The sequence below is a fragment of the Dendropsophus ebraccatus genome, chromosome 6 (assembly GCF_027789765.1).
Source record: "Dendropsophus ebraccatus isolate aDenEbr1 chromosome 6, aDenEbr1.pat, whole genome shotgun sequence".
In the NCBI taxonomy this organism is placed as follows: domain Eukaryota; kingdom Metazoa; phylum Chordata; class Amphibia; order Anura; family Hylidae; genus Dendropsophus; species Dendropsophus ebraccatus.
The window spans coordinates 48,338,748-48,357,335 of NC_091459.1; the positions used below are offsets into that span (position 1 = coordinate 48,338,748).

General features: G+C 46.0%; 1 protein-coding gene, 2 non-coding genes and 1 pseudogene across 5 annotated transcripts in view; 1 reads left to right on the forward strand and 3 right to left on the reverse strand.

Annotated features, from left to right (window-relative positions):
- LOC138794806 (uncharacterized) overlaps positions 1-18,588 on the forward strand; it is a 53,945-nt gene that overhangs the window by 24,430 nt on the left and 10,927 nt on the right. For 2 of the 3 annotated variants that reach the window (XM_069973685.1, XM_069973686.1), the window contains exons 2-3: positions 8,475-8,604; positions 13,144-13,238. In XM_069973685.1, the coding sequence (XP_069829786.1) occupies positions 8,598-8,604; positions 13,144-13,238 (102 nt within the window). In that variant the 5' untranslated portion in view covers positions 8,475-8,597. Of the gene's footprint in view, positions 1-8,474; positions 8,609-11,305; positions 11,460-13,143; positions 13,239-18,588 lie in introns of all 3 variants that reach the window. The other variant, XM_069973687.1, reaches the window with a different exon arrangement.
- Positions 1,482-1,662, reverse strand: LOC138796078 (U2 spliceosomal RNA; annotated as a pseudogene).
- LOC138796184 (U2 spliceosomal RNA) lies at positions 2,266-2,447 on the reverse strand. The gene has a single exon (XR_011363771.1). It is a non-coding gene; the product is annotated as a U2 spliceosomal RNA (small nuclear RNA).
- On the reverse strand, positions 15,408-15,589 carry LOC138796084 (U2 spliceosomal RNA). Its single transcript, XR_011363714.1, has one exon. It is a non-coding gene; the product is annotated as a U2 spliceosomal RNA (small nuclear RNA).

Genomic DNA, 18,588 nt, shown 5'->3' on the forward strand with positions numbered 1-18,588 from the left:
ATAGATTGGAGTCTATGACACGGGTGGAGACGCGCGCCCGCATCAGTGAGCCGGCGGGTGCCAGCTGCGGAATGCACAAAGGGTTATCCTTCGACATTCTGCAGTGTGCACGTACCCTAAATCGGTAAGAGTACCCAGAGGTGCGCTCACAGAGTTTGTAGAATTTCACGCCATACCGTCATCTCTTATTGGGACGGTACTGGCGGAAAAGACGTGTCTGGGGGGCAGCGTACGCTAAGCTACCACCAGACACGTCACTGGATGATGAGGATGATGAGGATGAATGGAGGAAAGAAGGACCCCCCCATTTATCCTCACTGGCTGTTTCGGTGTCAGAGGCAATAATAATGTATCCCTCTGACACCGAAAACACCCTGGGGGCCATCTTTATACGGGGATTGGTATATGGGGTATGTAGTGGTGTAGTGTCAAACTTTATTCAATGTAGTGTGGTGTAATGTAGTGTTTTTTACGTGCTTTTTTTTAAAGTAAGTATAAAAAAAACCTACGCCAACAAAGGCGTTGCTGATAAATGCCGCACATATGTGCGGCACTTATCAGCAGACCGTGGCAGTAGGATATAGAAAAAAACACCCTACGCCAAAAAGGAGGAGTTGCTGATTAGCAGCGCACTTTCATGCGATGCTGATCAACACTTAGCGGCGATAGGGTGCGGAAAATAGAAAAAAAAAATTTGGAAAAAAAAAACAAACCTTTTCTACATTCTGAACATCCCTGTAGCTGCTGATAAGTGTATTACACATATCAGCCGCTAGGGGGCAGCAGAGCGCAAAATCCGGAAAAAGACGAGGCTGGAGCCAAAAAAAGCCGATGGGGACCGCCGGAAATAGCCGAAGACCGAATGAGAAGGCGGAGGACGCCGCGAACCCGGAAGACGCCGATCAGGACCCCGGGACAGGTGAGTAATGTACAAATACCAGAGCAGGTATTTACTATTTTGGGGGACTCTGATCGCCGTGCCACCGGCCGGCCGTTCACGGCGATCGGGCCGGTGGCACCGTGACCACCATTACTTTTTACAGTAATGGCGGTCGGTGCCGTCCTCTGACAGCACCGACCACCATTTTTTCCGGGTCATCGGTTCCGATCGCCGCTATTGGCTGATCTGAATTGATCAGCCAATAGCGGCGATCGTAAGCACGGGGGATGTTAACCACCCTCCGTGCTGAGAAGCTAAGATGGCCTGCTATGATTTATAGCAGGCCATCTTCCCCGATCGCTGTGTGCGAACACGCAGCGATTGGGGAAACATCGGGCGTAAATTTACGCCCTGATGCGCTAAGTACCAGGGCGCGAGGGCGTAAGTTTACGCCCGATGTCGTTAAGGGGTTAAATCTTGGGGTGCAGCTGCGCACCCAACTTGGGAGGTGTTTCTTGCAATGCCGTTTCGGGTGCAGCTGACTTTATTTGGAGGTGCGGCTGTGCACCCTTGAGGGGTTCTGATTTTAGGCAGCACATTTGGGGGGTGCACTAAACCTGGAAGAACTGCATTACTAGATCAATGCCTGGAGAGGATAGAGCAAGCTCTTTTACCATCTCCCTGTTCTAAACATTCATTCTATGGCCTCCAGATAGGGGACGTATCAGATATTAAACTGATAAGAACAGTTTTTTTTATTTATTTATTATTATAAAGAGTCTACCTCTGTTCGCCTCAGTCTGCCTGTCTGTCTTCCTGCCTCGTTCTGTCTACCTGCATCTGTCTGCCTCTCCATCCATCCGTCCAAGGGTCTATATGATTATCTATGTATCTAATCTATATATAGATAGCTACACATTGATAACTATTTAATAAAGAAAAACTATGGTGAATTCTCATCGGTGCAGCTGTAGTAACAAAACCATACACTGGCCCAAAAGAATCCAAATTAAATGGTTTAAACCGCACCTACCTGCGTCTTCCTTGCTGGCAAGCAACCGAACAATCAACCAACCAACCAGCCTACCTGCTTGGTTTCCTGCCTGCAGATGAACTGCTAGCCTTTCTATCAGCAGTATATGTCAGCACAGCCTTGATGACATCACCAGCCCTGCCCTGGCAGGCTAGTGGTAAACAACTTTGTTGCCATGGCAACAGGCTGCCAGAGACAAACAAGTGTTTACCAAACAAACTTTTATTAGCAATGCCAAGCCTTAAATCTTGGGGTGCAGCTGCACACCCCACTTGGGGAGTGTTTGTTGCAATGCCGTTTCGGATGCGGCTGTGCACCCTTGAGGAATTCAGTTTTTTTAGACAACACATTTGGGGGGTGAACTGAACCTGGAAGCATTGCAATACCAGGTCAGTGCCTGGAGAGGACAGAGCAAGCTCTTTTACCATCTCCCTGTTCTAAAAATCCATTCATTATATGGTGCCCAGATAGGGGACTAATCAGATATTAAACTGATACGAACAGATTTATCATTATTATTACTATTGAGAGTCTGTCTCTGCCTGCCTCTGTGTGCCTGTCTCTGTTTGCCTGCGTGCCTGTCTGTCTTCCTGCCTCGTTCTGTCTACCTGCATCTGTCTCTCCGTTTATCCACCGGTATATATCAGTCATGTCAAACTCTGGCCCGCAGTGCCATCATTTTTGGCCCACCAGGCAATTCAGAGTTTGAATTACATCTGGCCCGCCATAGCTACTATATAAGAGACTAGGGGGAAGGGCTGGCTAATATATGAGACTATGGAGAGGGCTGGTTATTATATAGGAGACTATGCAGGAGGGCTGGCTACTATATGAGACTACTGAGGAAGGCTGGCTACTTTTTAAGAGACTATGGAGGAGGGCTGGCTACTATATAAAAAACTATGGGGGAGGGCTGGCAAGTATATGAGATTATGGGGGAGGGATGGCTACTATATAAGAGACTATGGGGGAGGGCTGGCTACTATATGAGACTACTGGGGAGGGCTTGCTACTATATAAGAGACAATGGGTGAGGGCTGGCTACTATATAACAGACTATGGCAGAGGGCTGGCTATTATATAAGAATACAGTGTAGGGCTGGCTACTATATGAAAATACAGTGGAGGGCTGGCTACTATATGAGACTATGGGGAGGGCTGGCTACTATATGAGACTATGGGGGAGGGCTGGCTACTATATGAGACTATGGGGGAGGGCTGGCTACTATATGAGACTATGGGGGAGGGCTGGCTACTATATAAGACAATATTGGGAGGGCTGGCTACTATATAAGAGACTATGGGCGAGGGCTGGCTACTATATAACAGACTATGGCAGAGGGATGGCTATTATATGAGAATACAGTAGAGGGCTGGCTACTATATGAGACTATGGGGGAGGGCTAGCTACTATATGAGACTATGGGGGAGGGCTGGCTACTATTTGAGACTATGGGAGGCTGGCTACTATATAAGACACTATTGGGAGGGCTAGCTACTATATAAGAGACTATGTAGGGGCAGGCTACTATATAAGAGACTATGGGGAAAGGCTGGCTACTATAGAAGAAACTATGGGGGAGGGCTGGCTACTTTATACGAGACTATGGGGGGCTGGCTCATATATAAGAGACTATGGGGGCGGGCTGGTCACTATATAAGAGAGTATTGGGGAGTGCTGGCTACTATATGAGACTACTGGGGAGGGCTGGCTACTATATGAGACTATTGACGAGGGCTCGCTACTATATGAGAGTATTGGCGAGGGCTGGCTAGTATATAAGAGACTATGGGGGGCTGGCTACTATACAAGAGACTATAGGGAGGTCTGGCTACTATGTAAGAGACTATGGGGGAGGGATGGCCACTATACGAGACTATGTTGGAGGGCTGGCTACTATATGAGACTATGGTAGAGGGCTGGATACTATATGAAACTCCTGGGGGGGGGGCTGGCTATAATATAAGAGACTATGGGGAGGGCTAGCTACTATATAAGAGATTATGGTGAGGGCTGGCTACTATATAACAAACTATGGGGGAGGGCTGGCTACTATACAAGAGACTATGGGGCAGGGCTTGATACTATTTGAGACTATGTGGAAGAGCTGGAGACTATATGAGACTATGGGGGAGGGCTGGCTACTATATGAGACTACTGGGGAGGGCTGGCTACTATATAGGAGACTATGGGGGAAGGCTGGCTACTATATAATAGACTATGGCAGAGGGCTGTCTGTTATATGAGAATACAGGGGAGGGCTGGCTACTATATGAGACTATGGTAGAGGGCTGGTTATTATATGTGACTATGCGGGAGGGCTGGCTACTGTATAAGAGACTATGGAGGAGGGCTAGCTACTATATCAGAGACTATGGGGGAGGGCTGGCTAATATATGAGACTATGGGGGAGGGCCAGGGCCGTATTTACCACTAGGCACCCGTGGTCCGGTGCCTAGGGCAGCACCTTGCAGGGGGGCAGCACCAGGGAGCAGGGGGACAGAAAAAACAAATTTTTTATTTTTTATTTTTTTAGTTTCCCTCGTCCCGTTCAGACTTGCCAGTAAATCTGGTGTCTTTTCCGGGGGGGTGGGGGGTATGGTCGTTTTGGTCATGTCTGGTATCGCCAATAGGTGCGTGTAGATGGGGCGTCTTCAGGTTTAGTGCCTAGGGCAGCAGCAGCTGTTAATACAGCTTTGGCGAGGGCTGGCTACTATATGAGACTACTGGGGAGGGCTGGCTACCAGTAGTGGATTATATTAGGGGCGTTTCGGGCGGTAGCCCGGGGCCCTGAGCTCCTGGGGGGTCCATGACCACCCAAAAAGACTTATACTTTAAGTGGTGTACTGTCTCCTTGCTACACTTCCGCCATGATTTGCAAAAATCACAGTTTTTTTTAATTTGCACAAATCAGGACATCATGACATTATCTGTCCTGTACTATGAACACCAGGCTAGTGCTGCTATAGTTACAGTGGGGTGGGGGGGCCTAGGCTTGGTGAACAGCCCGGGGCCTACGGTAAAGTTAATCCACCCCTGCTGGATACTATAAATGAGGAGACTGTGGGGGAAGGCTGGCTACTATATAACAGACTATGGCAGAGGGCTGGCTATAATATGAGAATACAGGGGAGGGCTGGCTACTATATGAGACTATGGGGGGCTGGCTACTATATAAGTCACTATTGGAAGGGGCAGGCTACTATATATGGCTATGTTCACATTACGTTAACACCCGGCCGTTCGGTGCTTAAGTAACGGCCGGATGATCTTTCCGGCCGCAGAGCTCTGATGCGGGCATGCGATGCCCCCCCCCCCTAAGGGCCACTCCGCTGAGAGGGTGTTGTTGCGGGCAGGAACTGGGGAAGCTGCTAGCTAGATGGTTGTCACGGTTTAGGCACGAGGGATCACAGCTGGAAACCGGGCTCCTGACCGAGTGGAGACTAGGCATGCGATTCTTCGTTGTCCTTAGTCAGGGCACCAATTATCACACCAATGCCAAGGTTCAGAAACAACGGTAGTTGCATATTTATTGTAACGGTGGTAACTAGTAGCAACAGTCTCTCCGGATGCAACCGGGTATAAGGAAAACTTGAATAAAGCAGAGCAATGGGTGATGCTGCAATAGGCTGTGAGAGTAGCGTGCTGAATGATGGGAGTAGTAGTGAAACTGAAGATGGGATGCTGGGTGGAATGAGACTTGAACTAATTACCTGCTGTTGACGATTAGAGAAGATGATGAGAGGAATGACTGAAGAATCGACACCCAGATGAGAATCTTGAGACTTGATAGAGGAACACAGCCAGTGGACTGGAGCAGCAGAGCACACGCAGGCCTCTCTCTTAGCAGGGAGAGAGAACAGACACAGAACTTGTCCCCTGAAGGTGGAGAACAAGACTGAGGTAGAACAGGAAGTCACATGGTAACCCCAGCCAAAACTCGATGACCATTGGGGGTACCATGGCAACAGGGCACAGTCACGTGACATCCAGCCATTGCATCATCACACCATTAGGCATATACAGAGAAATATACATGAGAAGTACCATACTTAAAAACTGGGGGGCGACATAATACCATTAGGCACTGATAACTGAATATGCATACAAGAAATGAATGGAATAGCAGACCTGAAAACTGCAGGGGGGGTGACACAATACACGCAGTTAGCAGTGGACCATAGCTTTCCAGAACAGAACCGGTCATAATAAAAGTGTGAGTATAAGAGGGCTGTTCTGGGACACTGCAGGCGCATCAGCGTGCGCCCGCATCAGAGCTTCCCACAGCCCACAGTGAAGCAAGTGGCCGGAGCCACTTGCTTCACTGTGTGAACTAATAGGTCTTTCTGCGGCCGGAATTCACTGAATTTTGGCCGCAGAAAACTGACATGTCAGTTTTTTTCGGCGCCGCATGGGATCGCGGCCGGAGCGCATAGGATGTGTGTATGCTGTGGCCGGGATCCCATTGAAAATAAGGCATTGTTCCACTCCTCAAAACTACATCCGTAGTTCTGCAGCGAGAACTACGGCCTTAGTTTTACGTAGTGTGAACATAGCCTAAGAGACAATGGGGGAGGGCTGGCTACTATATAAGAGACTAAGGGGGGGCTGGCTACTATATGAGTTTATTGGGAAGGGCTGGCTACTATATAAAAAACTATGGAGGGGGGCTGGCTACGATCTAAGAGACTATGGAGTGGGCTGGCTGCTATATAAAAGACTATGGGGAGGGCTGGCTACTATATAAGAGACTATAGGGGAGGGCTGGCTACTTTATGAGACTATGGGGGAGGGCTGGCTTCTATATAAAAGACTATTCGGGAGGTCTGGCTACTATATGAGACTATGTGGGAGGGCTGGCTACTATATGAGACTATGTGGGAGGGCTGGCTACTATATGAGACTACTGGGGGGTGGCTACTATATAAGAGACTTTGGGGCAGGGCTGGATACTATATGAGACTATTGGGGAGGTCTGCATACTATATGAGACTATGGGGAGGGCTGGCTACGATATGAGACTATAGGGAGGGCTGGCTACTATATAAGACTATGTGGGAGGGCTGGCTACTATATGAGACTACTGGGGGGTGGCTACTATATAAGAGACTATGGGGAGGGCTGGCTACCATATAAAAGACTTTGGGGCAGGGCTGGATACTATATGAGACTATTGGGGAGGTCTGCATACTATATGAGACTATGGGGAGGGCTGGCTATTATATGAGACTACGGGGAGCGCTGGCTACAATATGAGACTAAGGGGGGTCTGGCTACTGTATAAGACTATTGAGGAAGGCTGGCTACTATATAAGAGACTATGGGAATGGGCTGGCTACTATATGAGACTACAGGGAGGGCTGGCTACTGTAAGAGACTATGGGGGAGGGCTTGCTAATATATAAGAGACTATGGGGCAGGGATGGCTACTATATGAGACTGCAGGGGAGGGTTGGCTACTGAATGAAACTATTGGGGAGGGCTGTCTACTATAGGAGACTATTGGGAGGGTTGTCTATTATAGGAGACTATTGGAGGTGTGGCTAGCGGCATGACTGAGTAGCCGTACACATTGCTATCTCTCTCTGCCCAATGAGGATCCTGAGCTGCCCATATGAGTGCGGGGATGCCGGGCTGCACCGTGCCGGCCTCTGATGAAAACTTGGAATGGAGAGAAGAGGAGGCATATGGTGGAGGAGGCAGCGGTGGGAGTCAGCCTTCCGGAGGTGCTGGCGGTTGTGGAAGATGCCGGGCCCAGGAGTTGGTGGATCCTTCAGGCGTGTCTGGGGCGCTGCATTCTCCCGGGAAGGACGCTGGGGGCTCTGCTTATGTGCACCCCCTCCCCTTGCTGAGAGGGAAGAGGGGTGAGAGAACACTGGGCTATAAAAATCTGGCTGCTGGCAGTTAAGGCTGATGGTGGGGTCTGCAACGCCGGCGTCCGTGGCTGCACAGCTGGCGCTGAGCTGTTTTGAGGTTTGGGTGAGCAAGAGCACCGGTGTATTTTGAGGCTGGAAGCCAGTTCTTGACAGTATACTTTTTTTTTTTTTTTTCTCTGCCTGTTTTGCTTTGTAGCCCTCTTCCACAGGGGCAGAAGGTGTTAATTGGGGCAGCTCATAGCTAAATCAGCACACTCCTCCTCAGCTGATCAATCTCTGGACACTAGGACAGAACTGTTCTGAAACAAGGCTGCAGAAATGGGCTCCAGTGGTAGGGTGAGTCTGCTGGCTACCAGTTTATAATACCATCTCCTTGGGACTCCAATGTGATTTATGATACACGCAGCACCGCTGATAACTATAGGAATAGTGTTGAATTAGTCCTAAGTAACTGTTCAGATTAAGAAAATTGCTGAATCTGCGGACAGCATGTTTTTTTTTTTTTTTTTTTTTTTGCAAGTTATGAACTAAAAAGGTGTGCTCTCAGCAACCACTCTGGCTGAACAGGAGTATGAAAAGAACTCCCTCTGCTAAACCCCTTATCTTTTGGGGGATGGAACTACTGTATGCAAGGTGCCCCGCTGCCCCTAGTGGTGAACTATAATTACCTTTTTTCCTTTTCAGTTGCCTGGACACAGTATGTTACCTCTGTTTGGGATTTATGCCCCCAGGTGAACACTAAGCATGTGACCCATAAGAACTTCAACCCCCTCAACAGAGAACTCACACAGAAGAGAGGAAGCTGAGATGGCCAGTTGGTACTCTTATATGAATTGAAATGTTTGATAAGACTGTGTCTCGCCTTCATGTACTGTGTAATCAGCTCTCAGTATTAGAGGAGGGGTTGAATGATGTTATCAGAGGAACACATGGATGTACAAAATCACTATGGTCATCTAGATGCAATTGAAATCTAGATTTTTGTTTTCTATCTGTTGGGTAGTAACTAACTCCTATTGGGTGGCCTGAGGAGAGGCTACTTCATTTATGTTTAGATAATTTATTTTTGGTCCATTTATTTATAGTAATTCAGTTTTTTATTTTTATTTTTTATTTTTTTTTCACAATGCTTCTGATTTGACTGAGTGGTTGGATGCTGAGGTTGCTAAAAATTAATTAATTTAAAATTAATTGTTTGTGATAACCTTAGGGGCAGCATAGTATGGTTTTGGTGTATGACATTTATGATGTGGAGCAGGGAAGAGCAATGTGCAGCCTGGTAGAGGGTGGTGCATGGTATCATGCGGGAAGGGTGGGGGTGGGAGGGTTTGGGAACGACAGATTGGTGGGAGGGGATTTTTTTTTTTTTTTTTTTTTGATCTATGTGCACTAGGATTGTGATCTGGAACACCCGGGGTATGGCCGACACTGTGCGATAGCAGATAGGATTGGTAAATATCTCCCTGCCATAATTGTCCTTATAGAAACACATCTGGCCCCTGATAAGGTGGATAGCATGAAGAAGAAGTGGGCTAAGTTTGAGTACCACTCGGCTCTGTCGTCATATTCTTCAGGCGTATCTGTTTACTTTCATAAAAAAAATCTAATTTAAACCTTGGTGTACAACCTATAGAAGTATAAAAATGCTGGACAACAAAATCTCAATAAACAATGAATACTTTATTATTACATATCAAGGATAATATTTAAAAACATTAAAAAGGGAAGCAGAAAAATATACATAACATGTATCAAATGGTATACAAGGCAGGAAATAAATAGATGTTAAGTACACTACATACTGAATACACAGTGGTATGTCAATTGACTCCCAGAGGAAAGTGCACTAGTGCAATAAACAAAAAACTAAAAAAGTGCTAAAGTAACCTCTATATATTGCTGCAAGTGCAGTACAAGTGCAGGGTCACATGTGCTAAAGTAAACTATAGGTTGAACTGAAAAAATAACAGTAATCAATAATACTTAAACCTCGGGGTCCACACTGTATGCTGCCAAGTATTGCCACTCACCCTGAGTGAGTGGCAATACTTGGCAGCATACAGTGTGGACCCCGAGGTTTAAGTATTATTGATTACTGTTATTTTTTCAGTTCAACCTATAGTTTACTTTAGCACATGTGACCCTGCACTTGTACTGCACTTGCAGCAATATATAGAGGTTACTTTAGCACTTTTTTAGTTTTTTGTTTATTGCACTAGTGCACTTTCCTCTGGGAGTCAATTGACATACCACTGTGTATTCAGTATGTAGTGTACTTAACATCTATTTATTTCCTGCCTTGTATACCATTTGATACATGTTATGTATATTTTTCTGCTTCCCTTTTTAATGTTTTTAAATATTATCCTTGATATGTAATAATAAAGTATTCATTGTTTATTGAGATTTTGTTGTCCAGCATTTTTATACTTCTATAGGTTGTATATCATTGTGTTTGATGCTAATGGATAGTAGTGACTTTTTAGTCGTTTGCTAGGTCATTTAAACCTTGGTGTGTTAAGGTTGATGATCGGGGTAGATTTGTGTTGCTCCATGGTTCTCTGGAAGGTGTAAACACAATATTGACATTCCTTTATATAGCACCCCCTTTCCCGATGGATGTCCTATTCGCAGTCGCTGAATTTATTAAAGACAAATCCTTTACTCAGTTATATGTGGGTGGTGACTTCAACTGTATTATGGACCCCCTGTTGGATAGTCACAGCTCAGGTAAACCTCGTGACTATGGCCGGTCCCCTTTACGGAACTTTTGTGAAGAAATGGGGTGGTGGGAGGTATGGCGTATCTTGAACCCAGATAAGCGGGAATATTCATGCTTTAGCAGCTCGTATGATGCGGCTTCACGCATAGACTCGTTACTGTGTAATCTTCCAGCTTTGTGGCAGGTTAAAAGGATTTTTTATGCTCCTAGATCCATATCTGATCATACCCCTCTTGTTGTTGAGTTAGGGGAAGATCAGAGGTCAGGTGCTCATAATAGGATAAAAATTAATCCCCATTGGTTGTCGGTTATCGATCAAGAACAACATATAGTTAAGGAAATTATTGGGTTTTCGTCTTCCAACAAGGGGTCTGCATCATTATTAGTTATGTGGGATACTTTTTAAGGCTTTTTTGAGGGGAATCCTAATCCAAAATATCAAGAGGGGTAAAAGGGGGTTTGCGTCTAGGGAATTGGAGTTGCAGGAGGCAGTACACCAGAGAACCATGGAGTATGCGGAAAGGGCTTCTGTGGAGAGCTGGGACAGCTTAAAAGTCGCACAAGAGGCCTTCGGGAAGTTTATAAAGGAGAAAGTTCAACAGATTTGTTTTTTTTTTTTTTTTTCTGGGCAAGATAAATTTGTACATTGGGGGGGGGAAACCCAATAAATTGCTGGCCAGAATTTTGACAAATAGGGCCGACAACCAGGAGATAGCATCAGTTGTTGGTAGAGATGGGAGTTTGGTGGTGGATGAGTCGGGTATTGCTGAAGAATTAAGAGGTTTTTTTTCAGAATCTGTACTGTTCCGAGTCCTCAGGGTGGGATAAGCGGATTGCCAGCCGGCTTGCAGAGGTGGAGCTGCCCGTGGTGGCGGAGGAGGACAGGGATCGCTTGGAGGGGGAGATCACACTGTCAGATTTAGAGGAAGCTCTAGCATCTATATCAGGTAATACCTCACCTGGTCCAGATGGGTTACCTTTCCAGATATATAGGAAATATTCCGCCGTAATCTTGCCCACACTTGCCGAGGTATTAAATGAATCCTGTAAAGGGGGGATGTTATCTCAGTCTATGAGAGAAGCCCATATAATTTTGCTGGGTAAAAAGGGGAAGGATCTGAAATTGGTCAAATCATACCGCCCCATCTCGCTCCTTAACACTGACGTCAAGCTTTTTGCAAAAGTGCTGGCAAAGAAAATTAATAGAGTTATCCCCCAGCTGATAGGTGAGGAGCAGGGGGGTTTCATGCCCAATAAGACAGTGCAAGATAACATCATTGAGGTCCATTCGGCTATCTTGGAGCGTGGGGAGGGGTCCCACTCCATCCTGTCGTTGGACGCAGCTAAGGCCTTCGACAGGGTGGAGTGGGGGTACCTCTGGGAGGTCCTAGCTAAGTTTGGCTTTGGGACGGTATTTCTGGGGCAGATTAAAACACTATATCATGATCCTATAGCCTGTTTATTAATTAATGGTAACCCTTCAGAACCCTTTGCGCTCAGCCGAGGAACTCGGCAAGGCTGTCCACTCTCCCCTTTTTTTTATTTTCACTGTATATAGAACCTTTGGCACAGTGGGTCAGGACACGGTTGGACTATGAGGGGTTCGGTATAGAAGGTAATAAGAACAAACTCCTGTTGTATGCCGATGACATTCTATTGTTGGTTAAGGACCCTGACAGTAAATTATCGCGTATTGTAGATGAACTGAGTGAGTATATTATCCCGTCTGGGTTATCCATCAACTGGGATAAGTCTTCCTTACTAAATTTGGGATCCTCCTCCACGGTCGCGGGTAAGTTAAGGGCTTTAGGGCCCATGGAGACGCTGGAATATCTTGGTATCAAGGTAGGGCCCAACGTTAGTGACTTTTGTGAGTTGAATATTAAGCCATTTTCTAAAAACCTTGAAAAGAGAATTAATGTGTGGAAAAGGCTACCAGTTTCGATGGCAGATAGACTTGCCATTGTAAAGATGGTCGTCCTTCCCCAGCTACTCTTCTTTGAAGCTTCCCCTGTATGGGTGAGTGATAGGTGGATTAGGAAGATTGAGATCCTACTGGGAAACCTCATATGGGGGAGGAAACGGGTGAGACTTAAATACAGAGCTTTCAGTGGCCCTAAAAGGGTAGGTGGCTTTTCCATGCCCGATCTTAGATTATATTTTATTTCTTCACATTTAAGTAAGTTAGCAGGATGGAAAAGTATTTCCCCTCTTCAGCACAAGGTTGGGATTAGTAATTATGACAATGTATTTGAATTGCTTGAAACTGGTTACTGGGGTGGTGGGGTAACTAACAATTCACTATGTAATCTATACGATAAAGAATGGTCTTACACTAAGCAAAGATGTGGTATAGTGGGTAGTATGAGTTGTTCTCCATTATGGAACAATTTCCACTTGTTGGAATTTATGAAGATTCACAACTGGAAATTTTGGCACGTAAAAGGGATTAAGTTGGTATTGCAGCTTTTTCAGAGTGGCAAGCTCATGACTTTCCAAGAGGTTAAGGAATGTTATGGGCTAGAAGATAAGCACAGTTTTTTTTTGTTTTTTTTCTACAACTAGAGCACGCGTGTAAAGCATCAAATGGTGCGAGTTATTTCGTGATTAATGAGCACAGAATATTTTCAGTGTTACAGGGCATGGGAAAGGCAAGAAGAGGTCTCTCTTTGATCTACAAAATTTTGGCTAATGAAATTAAGTACGCCGCACTAGATAGTAAGAAGGTAAAGTGGAAACAGGAAGTTGGTAATCTCGGGGAGGAGGCATGGCAGAATATATGTGCAAACTTGGATAACGTTTACATGAATGAAGCTCACAAGCTGATTCAATTTAGAATTCTTCACCGTAACTACTATTCACCTTTAATTTTGTTTAAGATGGGGATAAGAGAGTCGGCGAACTGTCCCAGATGTGGTTGCGATGATGCAGACTTTTTTCACATAATCTGGGGATGTAGGAAAGTCCAGGGTTTCTGGAAAGCGGTTTTTGATACACTGAATTGTATAACCAAGCAGAACATCCCAAGGTTAGCGGTAATTGGGATTTTGGGCGGGTCCTGGGATATACCAAAGAACAGAGCGTTGTATACCAAATGTCTATTCTGTGCCAGGTTGCTTCTTATGAGGGGGTGGCTGTCACAGCAATCCCCAGTGTTGGAAGCCTGGAAGAATTTAGTTTCCCAGACTAAGCAGTAAGAACTTCTGAGGTATAAAAGTAAAAAGGATGGAATTCGCAAGCACCTGTTTATTTGGAAGGATTGGGTGTAAATGATCTGCCTAAAATAATTTGTTACCCTGGATGTGTGTATTTTTGTTTTCCTTTTTGCGTTTTATTTATTTTTTATTTATTTATTTTCCTCTCACATCTGCCGCTCTGGGGGTGGGGAGGGAGGGGGATGTTTATTGACATATGTTGGCAGCAGCAGAGGAGGGATACTTCTTATGTGTTTATGTTTCGCACAATGAGATTCTTAGCAGTGTATCACCCTTTGATGTAATGCTCCGCTCTGCCGCTGGATGTTGAGTACTGTTTATTTGTGTGGAATGTACTGAATTGTTTGTCACATAGTTGTCCTTGTTGTTGAGGACCCCACTGCCTTTCCAACTTTTTTCTTTGTTAATGGAAAAACTAAAATAATAAAGAGTAAAAAATAAAATAAAATAGGAGACTACTGAGGAGAGCTGGCTACTATATGAGACTACTGGGAAGGCTGACTACTAAATGAGACTATTGGGGAGGGCTGGCTAGTATATAAGAGACTATGAGGAGGGCTGGCTACTATATAAGAGATCTCTATGAGGAGGGCTGGCTACTATATAACAGACTATGGGAATGGGCTGGATACTATATGAGACTATGGGAATGGGCTGGATACTATATGAGACTATGGGGGAGGGCTGGCTACTATATAAGAGACTATAGGGGAAGGCTGGCTACTATATAAAGAGACTATGGTGGAGGGCTGGTTACTATGTAAGAGACTATGGGGCAGGGCTGGCTACTATATGAAACTACAGGGGACGGCTTGCTACAATATGAGACTACTTAGGAAGGCTGACTACTGTATAAGACTATTTTGGAGGGCTAGCTACTATATGGGACCTTGGGGGGCTGGCCCCTATTTTGGCACTACTGGGAGGGCTGACTACTATGTCGGGCAGTTTTGGTTGGGTTGGCTACAACATAGGGCTATATTTGGGGGGTTGGGTATTACTTGGGTTGGTTTTAATCATATTATAGCAATTTTTGGTGTCATTTATCATAGTACACCTGGCTGGGAGACGCACACCGCTGACCGTGCCAGGAACACTGCATGCTTCTCTGACAGTGCCAGGACCGCCACATTCGCGCTTCAATAATTATCAAGGTTGGCCCGTGACTTTGTCCAATTTTTTAATTTTGTCCCACTGTGTATTTGAGTTTTGACTCCCCTGGTTTATATGATTATCTACGTATCTAATCTATATATAGATAGCTACACATTGATAACTATTTATTAAAGAAAAACTATGGTGAATTCTCATCGGTGCAGCCGCACCTACCTGTGTCTTCCTTGCTGGCAAGCAACCGAACAACCAACCAACCAACCAGCCTACCTGCTTGATTCCTGCCTGCAAATGAACTGCTAGCCTTTCTGTCAGCTGTATATGTCAGCACAGCCTTGATGACATCACCAGCCCTGCCCTGGCAGGCTAGTGGTAAACAACTTTGTTGCCATGGCAACAAGCTGCCAGAGACAAACTTAAGTGTTTACCAAACAAACTTTTATTAGCAATGCCAAGCCTTATATCTTGGGGTGCAGCTGCACACCCCACTTGGGGGAGTGTTTGTTGCAATGCAGTTTCGGATGTGGCTGTGCACCCTTGAGGGGTTCTGTTTTAGGCAACACATTTGGGGAATGAACTGAACCTGGAAGCATTGCAATACCAGGTCAGTGCCTGGAGAGGACAGAGCAAGCTCTTTTACTATCTCCCTGTTCTAAAAATCCATTCACTATATGGTGCCCAGATAGGGGACGTATCAGATAATAAACTGATACGAACAGATTTATCATTATTATTATTATTATTATTATTATTATTATTATTATTATTGAGAGTCTGTCTCTGCCTGCCTCTGTGTTCCTGTCTGTCTGCCTGCGTGCCTGTCTGTCTTCCTGCCTCGTTCTGTCTACCTGCATCTGTCTCTCTGTTTATCCATCGGTCTATATCAGTCATGTCAAACTCTGGCCCGCTGTGCCATCATTTTTGGCCCACCAGGCAATTCAGAGTTTGAATTATATCTGGCCCGCCATAGCTACTATATAAGAGACTAGGGGGAAGGGCTGGCTAATATATGAGACTATGGAGAGGGCTGGTTATTATATAAGGGACTATGCGGGAGGGCTGGCTACTATATGAGACTACTGAGGAAGGCTGGCTACTTTTTAAGAGACTATAGAGGATGACTGGCTATTATATAAGAAACTATGGGGGAGGGCTGGCAAGTATATGAGACTGTGGGGGAGGGCTGACTACTATATAAGAGACTATGGGGGAGGGCTGGCTACTATATGAGATTATGGGGAGGGCTGGTTATTATATAAGAGACTATGGGGGAGGGATGGCCACTATAGATGACACTATGGGGGAGGGCTGGCTACTATATAAGAGACCAAGGGGGGGCTGGCTACTATATAAGAGACTATGGGGAAGGTCTGGCTACTATATGAGACTATGGAGGGGGGGGGGGCTGGCTACTATATGAGACTGTGGGAGGGCTGGCTACTATATAATACTATGGCAGAGGGCTGGTCATTATATGAGAATACAGGGGAGGGCTGGCTACTATATGAGACTACTGGGGAGGGCTGGCTACTATATAAGAGACTATGGGGGAGGGATGGCCACTATAGATGACACTATGGGGAAGGTCTGGCTACTATATAACAGACTATGGCAAAGGGCTGGCTATTATATGAGAATACAGTGGAGGGCTGGCTACTATATGAGACTATGGGGGAGGGCTAGCTACTATATGAGACTATGGGGGGCTGGCTACTATAGAAGAATCTATGGGGGAGGGCTGGCTACTATATGAGACTATTGGCGAGGGCTTGCTACTATATGAGAGTATTGGGGAGGGCTGGCTATTATATAAGAGACTATAGGGAGGTCTGGCTACTATGTAAGAGACTATGGGGGAGGGATGGCCACTATATGAGACTATGGGGGAGGGCTGGCTACTATATGAGACTATGGTAGAGGGCTGGCTACTGAAAATGAAACTACTGGGGGAGGGGGGGGCTGGCTATAATATAAGAGACTATGGGGAGGGCTGGCTACTATATAAGAGATTATGGGGAGGGCTGGCTACTCTATAAGAAACTATGGGTGAGGGCTGGCTACTATACAAGAGACTATGGGGCAGGGCTTGATACTATTTGAGACAATGGAAGGCCTGGAGACTATATGAGACTTTGGGGAGGGCTGGTTATTTATATAAGTGACTATGCGGGAGGGCTGGCTACTATATGAGACTACTGGGGAGGGCTGGCTACTATATAAGAGACTATGGGGGAGGGATGGCCACTATAGATGACACTATGGGGGAGGGCTGGCTACTATATAAGAGAGCAAGGGGGGGCTGGCTACTATATAAGAGACTATGGGGAAGGTCTGGCTACTATATGAGACTATGAAGGGGGGGGGGGGGCTGGCTACTATATTGAGACTGTGGGAGGGCTGGCTACTACATGAGACTTCTGGGGGTGGCTACTATTTAAGAGACTATGGGTGAGGGCTGGCTACTATATAAGAGACTATGGGGGAGGGCTGGCTACTATATAACAGACTATGGCAAAGGGCTGGCTATTATATGAGAATACAGTGCAGGGCTGGCTACTATATGAGACTATGGGGGAGGGCTAGCTACTATATGGCTGGCTACTATAGAAGAATCTATGGGGGAGGGCTGGCTACTATATGAGACTATTGGCGAGGGCTTGCTACTATATGAGAGTATTGGGGAGGGCTGGCTATTATATAAGAGACTATAGGGAGGTCTGGCTACTATGTAAGAGACTATGGGGGAGGGATGGCCACTATATGAGACTATGGGGGAGGGCTGGCTACTATATGAGACAATGGAAGGCCTGGAGACTATATGAGACTTTGGCGGAGGGCTGGTTATTTATATAAGTGACTATGCGGATGGGCTGGCTACTATATGAGACTACTGGGGAGGGCTGGCTACTATATCAGAGACTGGGGGAGGGCTGGCTAATATCGGAGACTATGGGGGAGGGCTAGCTACTATATGAGACTACTGGGGAGGGCTGGCTACTATATGAGACTAATGGGGAGGGCTGGCTACTATATGAGTTTATTGGGAAGGGCTGGCTACTATATAAAAAACTATGGGGGCGGGGCTGGCTACTATATCAGAGACTATGGGGTGGGCTGGCTATTATATAAAAGACTATGGGGAGGGCTGGCTACTGTATAAGAGACTATGGGGTGTGCTGACTACTATATAAAAGACTGTGGGGAGGGCTGGCTACTATATAAGAGACTATGGGGAGGGCTGGCTACTATATAAGAGACTTTGGGGCAGGGCTGGATAATATATGAGACTATTGGGGAGGTCTGGCTACTATGTAAGAGACTATGGGGGAGGGATGGCCACTATATGAGACTATGGGGAGGGCTGGCTACTGTATGAGACTATGTGGGAGGGCTGGCTACTATATGAGACTATGGGAAGGTCTGGCTACTATATGAGACTAAGGGGGGTCTGGCTACTGTATGAGACTATTAGGGAGGGCTGTCTACTATAGGAGACTATTGGGAGGGTTGTCTATTATAGGAGACTATTGATGAGGGCTGGCTACTATATAAGAAACTAGGGCAGGGATGGCTACTATATGAGACTGCAGAGGAGGGTTGGCTACTGAATGAGACTATTGGGGAGGGCTGTCTACTATAGGAGACTATTGGGAGGGTTGTCTATTATGGCAGATTATTGGGGAGGGCTGGCTAGTATATAAGAGACTATGGGGGGCTGGCTACTATATAAGAGACTATGATGAGCGCT